The sequence below is a fragment of the Urocampus carinirostris genome, chromosome 6 (assembly GCF_059441175.1).
Source record: "Urocampus carinirostris isolate Australia breed hairy pipefish chromosome 6, RoL_Ucar_1.0, whole genome shotgun sequence".
NCBI classification, from domain to species: Eukaryota; Metazoa; Chordata; class Actinopteri; order Syngnathiformes; family Syngnathidae; genus Urocampus; species Urocampus carinirostris.
In genome coordinates this window covers 1268750-1278947 of record NC_142354.1, presented here as the reverse complement: position 1 = coordinate 1278947, position 10198 = coordinate 1268750, and the positions used below count along the sequence as shown (strand labels likewise).

The window sequence follows — 10198 nt, the reverse complement described above, 5'->3', positions numbered from 1 at the left end:
TTATGTAATTTTCCTTTTAAATAAAATCGTTAAGTGAGTTCTGTTAACTTATTAACATAAAAATGCATCATAAGAGTTTGGCAAATGGTCCGCATTTTTATAGCCCTTTTCAAGTCAATGAAGACTTCCCAAAGCGCATCACAATGTGCTTCACACTTACCCATTCACACACACACGCCAATAGCGGCCGTGCAGCCATGCAAGGCGCCAACCTGCTTATTTGCTGCTGTTCCATTCATTCATCTTCTGTGCTACTTATCCTCACTCGGGTATCTTTGGGCAGTGGGCAGGGGACTTCCTCAACTTGTTCTCAACCAGTTGCAGGGCACACAGAGACATACCTAGATACACTTTAGCCTGACATGCATATTATTGGAATGTGGGAGGAAACCAGAGTCCCCGGATGAAACCCATGCAAGCATGGGGAGAACATGCAGCATACAACTCCACAGCTTGATTTAAATCATGGACCTCTGCACCATGGGACTGCACGCTAACCACCCATCTGCCATGCCACACGCTGCTATTCTATTCATTTAAATTCGTCCTCCATAGCGAAGTGGGCCGGCTTTGAGTAGAAAACTCCTGGGCTGGAAAAAGGACCGACTCTGGCCCTGCGTCTGTCTGTCTCTCCTAAGATGAATTGATTTTGTCAGATACCTCGTTTCTCCTTTTAAGGCTTGACCAGGGACCCAAATAACCACCGGGTGGCATCTGTGAGCAGGGTTATGAACGTTTTTTTTTACTGTATTTTTAGTGTATTTGTTTGTGCACTCATAACTCAATATTTCTGATGGACTTATTATATTCTTATTATAAAAAGGTTAAAAGTTTAAATGAGTTAAAAGTTCACTGGAGGGTAAAAAAATACATGCTGTTATAATTCTGAAGAATAATGTATACATTTTTAACAGTCATTAATTATCATTGTGCATAATCTTACATTGTTATTGTTAATACACAGATCAAAGCGGCCCCCCAACCGGTTTTTTACTTATTTTCTTGATTTTGCTTCGTTTTTTATTTTTGTTTTTTTGATTCTTTTTTTTCTTGCTTTTTCCTTTTGTTCTGTATTTTCTTTTTTAATGTGTTCCCCCTGGCGTATTTTCTCACTTTTTCCGTTTTCCCCCCTGCTTTTTTCTCTTAATAATTAAATGAATTAAATCATTTAATTTAACCACGCTTGTCTCTTTATATTTGTTGTGTTTAAGTAATAAAAAAATAATACAACAATAATATTTTTGGTGTTATTTCTGTCTAAGTATTTTTGAATTAAATATAAATGGTCTGCATTTATATAGCGCTTTTCAAGTCAATGAAGACCTCACAAAGCACTTTACAATGTGCTTCACACTTTTTCCTTTTACACACTAACTGGGAGCAGTTTCAGCCATGCAAGGCACCTACCTACTATTGGGGGCACTTGGGATTCAGTGTCTTGCCCAAGGAAACTTCGACATATAACACGGAGGAGCTGGAAATTGAACCTGCGACTTCTTGATCCCAAGACCAACGCACTACCTGCTGAGCTAAGGCCGCCTTAAATCATTTCTATAGTAGTATTTTTGAAATATTTTAGTATTTTTGTAATATTACTGAAGTTTTATTTTTTTGTAATATTTGTGTAGTAGTATTTTTGTATTATAGTATTACTATAGTAGTCTTGTAGTATGTCTGTGGTGTTTCTTTTGCAGAATAAAGGCAAAATATTTAACTAGGTGCTTGTATTCAAGTTTGATATTTAGTTTTGTAGTGAATGTGTAGCATTTTTGTAGTACTTCTGTAGTAGCATTTTAGTTCTGGACACACAAAGGCACAAATGCGACACAGTTGGAACCAGAAAAAAACAATTGTATTTTTTCTTATTTGCTGTTATATATACATTGTCATTATATATTAACCATTTTTGTTTGGCTGGCCGGATAAAAAAGCTTGACGGCCGCATGTGGCCCACAGGACATAGTTTGCTGACCACTGCACTAAATATTACACACTGTCCATTTATATGTAATATTCAAGCCAAAAAAACTCACCTTGATTAGAGAACTCAAAGGGACACTGTGTATTATTTAACCACTTGATGTCGCTGTATAGGTGTAGTGCAGGGTTCTTAGACGTGGTGCCCATATGCACCAGGGTGCCCCCTCACGACAGCAGAGGTGGCCACGGACCTGCTCAGAAAATATCTCACCTGACATTGTGATTTTCTAGAAAAATATTTTTTTAGTGGTTGAGTCTCTTTAACCCCTCTCATTTACTGCCGGGCGACTTAACTACTACTGCCGGAAAATGTAGGATTGACTTCTAACTCAAGTCAATGGCACTGAACTCAAAATGGATCTATGATGTCTCTCACCATTATTGTTAATTAATTAGAGTATTTTTTCTATTGCTGTAGTTGTATTGTGCAATATTTCTGTTGTAATACTTTGTTATTATTGGTCTGCATTTATATAGCACTTTTCAAGTCAAAGCGCTTTACAATGTGCTTCACACACACACACCAATACTTCTGTAGTAACATTTATCTAGTCGTGTTTTGTGGTATAGTATTATGTAGTGGTATATTTTTTAGTATTTATATAGAAGTACTTTTATATTTCCAAAGTAGCATTTTAATAGTGTTTTTGTACATTTTCGTAGAATTGCCGAAGTAGCATTTTTTTTCGTATTTCTTTAGTATTTTATAGTATTACCACAGTTGTATTTTTGTAGTATTTCTGGGGTCATATTTCTGAAGTAGTATCTTAACCTAATATCGTAAATACATAGTAAAAACGTGATAAATTGATATTTTCGAAATGCATATAAAATTTGGTGCCCTTTGTGCTAATTACCAACAAAAAGTAACTCTCTGCTTCAAAAAGGTTGGAGACCCCCTGTGTGATGGTATGTTCCTAATAACATAAGAATTGCATTAATGCCACATTGTATCTGCGCGTGCGTAATGTTTGCGTTTGTATATTATTGTTTACCTGCGAGTGAGATGAAAGTTAACACCTGTCCACGCCAACACGCCGCGTCTCATTATAAAACTGATGAGAAACAATACACCTGGTGTGCAAGTGAAAATGAGCGCCAAAAAACTCAAAGAAGAAAACAACTTGCGGAGACTCAAAGTGACCCAAAAATGCAGTTATACTTTTTGCCCAGGCTTTTTGATGTTTGGGGTACCAGCAGCGGCAAAATGGCGGTAGTTGTATTATTTTCTTTATTTGTTTTGTAATATTTTTCAAATGGTCTTTTTGTATTATAATATTGAATACAGTGGTATTTTTGTAATGTTTCATTATATTTTTGAGGTATTTCTATAGTAGTATTTTGTAACATTTTTGCAGGATTTCCTTTGATTTTTTTGTAATATTGCTGTAGTTCTGTTTTATGTAGTATTTAAGTCATTTTTTTAATGAGGGAAAGTTTTTTTGTCCCACTAGAGGAACTAAACATTACACACTGTCTCTTAAATGAAGTTTGCTTTTTACCACTGAGGTGATACACAGTCCTTTTAAATAAGCATGTAGACACTGCCCTACTTACAACGAGGTACGTTCCGGACGATTGTTTGTAATTTGAATTAGTACGTTTCTTCAGTGCTAAATTTTGTATGCAATGTATGTTTAAGGTTTATATAAGTATGTTTAAGGCTTGTATTTCCTGTATTGTTTTGTACTAAAAAATAAACATTTCATAAAATAATGTGCCCTATAAAAATAAAGTTGAGTTCAACTTAACTTTTGGAAGATGCGCTTCAAGAGGTCCTCTGGTAAAGTGGCCGGAAAAAAGCGTGCCGAACTATTTTCTTAACCGCATCAAGCTTTCTTATTCCACTTTCATTTCAAAAGTAACAGCTCGCCTCTTTACACCATCCATATTGAATGGATGCACGAGATATTAAACAATAAAAACGTCAAAGTTCTGAGCACACTGGAGATTCAGTACACGTAGCACTGTATGTTTACACACGAACTAGGAAGTAGAAACCAGATTTTTTCTTCGGGGTGGATGCTGGGTCACCTCTCACAGCGCCACCACACGCCAGTAGCGGCGGAAAGAAGCACTACAGTAATGTCATGTACTCGGAAAAAGGTGCACAGAATACAAAATCTAACTTACAGCAATGTTCGGATATTTTTCGACGTCCCGAAAAAATGTTTGTATCTACTATTTTACGTAAGTCAAATGGTCGTAAGTAGGGGAGCGTCTGTATGTTATACAATTAGGAAATAGGAGGATGCCAAAAAGAGTTAATGTTTTCTTTAACATGACATTTGTTAAAAACAAAACCTATTAAAAGACAATTACTCCTGGAAAAGGTAACCATGAACATCAATATTTCACTAGCTTAAATGTAGTGTTGGAAAAAAATAAGTATGAAAAGTTCACGCATGTTCTGTTGCTAATTATTTGTTCATGGTGTATGATGAATCTTGAGTTTGTTTCAAGTTGTAGCCTGGTGCTAGGGTCAATTAGTGTCATTTACCACCACAACGACCATGTGCTCTTCGTCCATACGTGTCGCCAACCTATTGGCAGCCTTAAAGTACTGCACCGAGAAGTCACCTGGCGGGAAAGCGTACAGCATGGCGCCCGGCCCACCCTCCTCAGCTCCGGGAAGGCTGACCACACCCGCAGCTTCCTTGTTGCGAAGGTAAGCCACCAGGTGGCGTAGCAAGCGCACCTGGAGTCCTGCCTCTGGGATACTGAGCTGCCGGTCCACAGGTCCCTGAAGAGCCAGCAGCACGGCAAAAGCATCAGGGCGACCTGCCTTTACGCGGCGAGCCACTTCGTCCAGACGGCTCTGGTCCATGCGAAGGCGCTGAGCTATCTTCAGTGGCTCGCCGTTCCGCCGCATGATGCCGCTGAAAAATGGTACGCTGCCCTCTAGCAGGAACAACTGGGCTGGGAAGCTGCTGTTCTTCAACGCAAACATGCAATGCCAACACTTGTCCAATGAGGACAACGCAAACTCCGACAGGGATCCCAGGCAGGGTTGGGGGGCACCTGTGAGCGGCGAAACGGCAGAGGCTTCGCCACTGCGGTAATGGCCGTCAGTCAGTTTGCTAGAACGATGGCGGGCAGACGGAGAGTTGGTCTCCCTGGCATCCGGGGTGTGGCCACGCGGTTCAGTGGTAGAGTCAGGGGCTCGGACACATGCGCGGTCTGGGCTAACATCTGGCGACGCTCGAACGCGCCCGCATTCTTTTTCCCGCTCGGCTGACAAGCTGCGGCTCCATCTCCGACCTCGCCTCTCCTCCCGTTCCTTTTGCACGCCCTCTCTGCTGCGACTGCGCCCCCTGCTGATCCTGCCGAAAACGTCTGCTGGGACGGCCACAAGACCTGATCTCCTTTCTGGGGCACGTAGGGGACTGGGGGCGTAATCACGCTCCCTCTGCAAGGGTGGGGACATGCGCTCCCTACCAGCACGGTCCATGCTGCGGCGGTGGCTGTAGACGTCGCCAGGTGTGTCGTAGTGAGAGAGTTGCACGGGCGCAAAAGGGCGGGCGCAGGTCTCTTCCACTTTAGCAAAGTCTACGCGGAGACGGCGCTCAACCCCACCTAGCGGGAATCCCCTCATCTGCGTGCAAGCCGCCTGTGCCGCATCCAGACTTTCATACTGGATGTACGCAAAACTGTCCCCTTTGACGTAGTCGATGTTGCGAATGCTACCGAAGCGGTCAAACTCACGAGCCAGGGCAGCTAGCGAGTTCGCCGGTCCCAGGCCGCCGACCCAGAGTCGCGTAGTGGGGTTGGCTTTGCCGTAGCCAATTTTAATGGGATGCCCGCCAACGAGGCGTCCTTGCATCGCCACCTTAGCACGGTGTGCCATGTCTAGGTCCTGGAACTTGACAAAGGCGTAGGCGCCCCCCTGCCCCCGTGCAGGCCTCTTGATGACCACATCCTCAATGATGCCGAATTTGTCGAAGCCGCGCCTCAGCTCGGCCTCTGTGACGCCGCCATCCAGGTTGCCGATGAAAAGGTTGCTGGTCGCACGCTGATCGTCTTCGGGTTTCAGATTATCTGGCTGAGGAGGTGGCGGGAGCTGCGGAGCGGACACAAGGCCGTAGGGGCGCCCCCTGGCATCCAGCATGCCGTAATAATCCAACAAGCGTTCCCGACTCAGGCTTTCTAGGGCATAGTGGCGTGCACGCAACTCCCGTATGCTAAGCGAGGGTCCGGGGGGCGACAGTGACCTCTGGCGATAGGGAGGATAGGACGCATGCGCATGAACGGCGGCTAAATAAGTAACGTCAGGCGGCGTGACGCTTCTCCTACGCACATAAACAGGTTCAATCTTTAAAGGCCGCTCAGCTATTAGCAGTCTGGATGTCTTGGCGTGGCGGGCTTCTTTAGCGTCTTCAGCGTGCCGGAAATTAACATAGGCAATGCGGCCCAGTTCTGGGGTGTGTGAGAGTTTCACACTGACATCACCGAACCTTTTAAACTCGTGGAAAAGAGCGTCCTCCAGGTCGTCGTCGGCCACTTGCGGACTTACGTTGCTGATGAGGAGCGTCTTGTAGTCCCTCGCAGGGGAGCGCATCCCGGCCGCAGCTCCCTTGTCCCGTTCCCGGCTGCGACTCCTCCAACGGTGTCCACTGCGGTTGTCAGCGAGCAGGAAGGCCAGCGAAGGAGAAGCGAGCTCCTCTCGGCGGCTGCTTTCTCGGTCGCGCTCCCGGAGGCGTTTGGCGGCCGTCCTGGACGACGACGGCGCAGGCGAACTTTCTCTGGCGGCCTGTCTTTTCATGTCGGCGGGAGAACGACGAAAACGACGTGCAGGATGGGGCGAGAAAACCCCTAGACTTCGACGCACTTCGGCTAAAGTGCAACTTTAGCCTCTTGGTAGTGACCGTGACTTGCGTTTGCCTCTCGATGGAGAAGCCGAAAGAGGCTGGAAACGCAAAACATGTCCGCTATCATAGACGAGAGTGTTGCGACGACGACGCGGCCATCTTGGACAAAAGGAGTGTGCGCTTAGGTTGCGGGGACCGATACGGGTGTCGATATTATAAATACCGAGCAAGTGCTTCGAGCGGATCGATACTATTGTCCGAGGATCCATACCAGGGCCGGCCCAAGCATTCATGGGCCCTGAGCACAATTTGATTTTTGGGCCCCTATTAATATAACTTGTTCTACTCCAGGGATGAGCAACTATTTGAATTCGGGGGCCACATTGGGTTCAAAAACTTGGCCATGGGGCCGTTCTTGGTGACAGATAATTTTTTCAAAGTAATGAATATATATACATGGAGACATCCTCATATTGTATTTGTTTTTAAATAGATTAGTCCCACCAAAGTTCTATAGTTGTTTGGCAGTATTACTGTAGTTCTGTTTTTGCGGTATTTTTGGAGTAGTAGTTTTTGTAGTATTTTTGCAGTATTTTGGTAGTATTTCTTTAGTATATTTTTTGTTGTATATCTTCAGCATTTCTGAAGATATTAGGTCCCCGTTTTAAGCACTTCATTTGATATTTAGTTTTGAAGTATTTCTGTAGTTGTATTTTTAGTCGTTTTTTAGTATTTCTGCAGTCGGAATTTTGTTGAAGTTTTGTAGTTTTCTGACAGCATTACTGTAGTTTTGTTTTTGTAGTATTTTTGTAGGCCTTTTTTGTAGTATTTTTGCATATTTGGTAGTATTTCCATAGCATAATTTTGTTGTCTATCTTCAGTATTTCTAGGATATTTTTGTCATATTTCTTTAGCAAAACAATATTACTGTAGTTCTATTTTTTTCATGGGGAAAAATATCATACATATATTCATGCATCAATCCATTATCTGCACCGCTTATCCTCAGTAGGGTCACGGGGGTGCTTGAGCCCATCCCAGCTATCTTCGGGCAGTGGGCAGGGGACACCCTGAACTGGTTGCCAGCCAGTCGCAGGGCACACAAAGACAGACAACTCACTCACTCATTCACACCTAGGGACAATTTGGACCGGCCAATTCACCTGATATGCATGTTTTTGGAATGTGGGTGGAAACCGGGGTGCCCTGAGGAAACCCACGCAAGCATGGGGACAACATGCAAACTCCACACAGAAAGGTTTGATCTCATGACCTCAGAACTGTGCCGCGCACGCGCTCACTACTGGGCCCCGTGCTGCCCTACATATACTAAATTATATACAAATAAACCACTATTGGGGGTCCCCAAGTGGTCTTGGGGCCCTAAGCAGCTGCTCAGCTCGCTTATGCCTTGATACTGGTAAAAAGCAAAAAATGAAACATTTTTAAACCATTGACTGAACTTTCCAACAGCGCTTCAATGGCAGTAATCATTTTCAAATTTCTCAAATGTTTCATTCTTCGAAACATGACTTGACTTGATTCGATCATCTTTATCACTTATTTCCACTTTTCCTTCCCCTGATCACTAACTTTCTTGTGACCCATTATTATTATTATTATTATTATGAAAGAAAATAAAACCAACAAAAGCCCAATAAAATAATATGTGGCCACTCTCAAATGTGCCAATTAACTGATCAAGAAGTACAGATACAGGGGTGTCAAACTCATTTTAACTCAGGGGCCACACGATAGAACAAACATTCTGTCGGGGGCCAGACTAGTAGATCAAAGAGAAAGAAAAAGAGAGATAATGAAATAAGAGAAAGATGGAGGGAAAAGAAGAGAGGGTGAGACAAAGAAAGAAAAAGAGAGAGGGAGAGAGCGTGAGAAACAAAAGATAGAAAGTCGTGAGAGAGGGGGAAAAGAAAGGGAAAGGAAGAAAAAAATCCAAAGAGAAATAGAAAACATCAAGTTGACATATTTCAACCTGCAACTTGTTTTTCCCTTGCGCTTCTCTGAGTGTTGTCTCGCGGGCCGGATTCAATCCCTTAGCTGGCCTGATTTGGCCCGCGGGCCGCCTGTTTGACACCCGTGGATTAGGGCATGATTGCAAATCTACTATTAAGAGGTGTAACTGACCCCCGTTTTTTCTTCTTCTTAACATTAGGGCAGCTGTAGTTCAGGAGGTCTTGGAACCAGGAAGTTGCAGGTTTGATTCCTGGCTCCTGCGAGTTAAATGTTGAAGTGTCCTTGAGCAAGACACTGAACCCCTAATTGATGTGATAAGCAGGAAGGCGCATGGCAGACTCTGCTATCGGCGTGTAAGTGTGAATGGGTAAGTGTAAAATACATTAGAAAGAGCTTTGGAAAATCTTCAATGACTGGTTGAAAAAGCACTGTAGCAATGCAGTCCATGTACCCATATTTTGCCAAAGCAAAGCCCCACGACCCACTTTTGGGTCCCGACCCACCAGTTTAGGAACATTGGTTTACACTATTTGCACTTTCAAAATAATGTGCAATGGAAGGCATAGTTGTCATGTCAGCATTGATATATATTGCTATTATATATTATTAAATTCCTTTTTTTGGTTTTCGACTCTTTTGACTTTGGTTGTGAAACCATGTTAGTTTTGTGGTGCATACAATGTGTTGATAAACTGTTGGAGGACAAATATTTATTTTTTATAACATTAAAGCACCGGTGCGTAAACTATGTCCTGCGGGCCACATGTCAAGTCAAGTCATTTTTATTTAAGAGGGAGCAAGTCCATGTATGATTTTGTATAATACTAAGAGAACCTTGAAATCACATCTAAGGCTAACTGGGAGCCAATGCAGGTTAGCCAAAATCGGTGTTATGTGATCGTACTTTTTTGTCCTAGTTAAAAGCCTCGCTGCGGCATTTTGTACCAGCTGAAGAGACTTGATTCTAGACTTCGGGAGACCAGAGAGTAGTGCATTACAGTAATCAAGACGGGAGGTAACAAACGCATGAATTATAATTTCCGCATCCAACTGAGACAGTATTGAACGGATTTTAGCAATGTTACGAAGATGGAAGAAAGCGGTTCTAGTAATTTTCTTTACATGCATTTCAAACGATAGATCAGGGTCAAATATGACACCTAAATTTTTAACTGAGTCACTCTGTGTGATGTGACATTTGTCAATGTTCACAGCAGTTTTTGAGAATAAGTCACGGCATTTAGATGGACCAATGACTAACATTTCGGTCTTTTCAGAGTTAGGACGCAAGAAATTGAGTGACATCCACTCTTTTATCTCAATGAGGCAGGCCTCCAAATTTCCAGAGTTTAGTGTGGGAGATTCCTCCAACGGAAGATATAGTTGAGTGTCGTCTGCATAGCAGTGGAAGCTGATATTGTACTTAATAATAATAA

The 10198-nt window shown here is 43.1% G+C and overlaps 1 protein-coding gene across 1 annotated transcript; it reads right to left on the bottom strand.

The window, feature by feature from the left end:
• Positions 1-1830: 1830 nt before the first annotated feature.
• On the bottom strand, positions 1831-6972 carry rbm15b (RNA binding motif protein 15B). The gene has a single exon (XM_088337410.1). It carries the CDS (start codon positions 6740-6742, stop codon positions 4463-4465), a length of 2280 nt encoding a protein of 759 aa, XP_088193536.1. The 5' UTR covers positions 6743-6972; the 3' UTR covers positions 1831-4462.
• Between the last annotated feature and the right edge of the window lie 3226 nt (positions 6973-10198).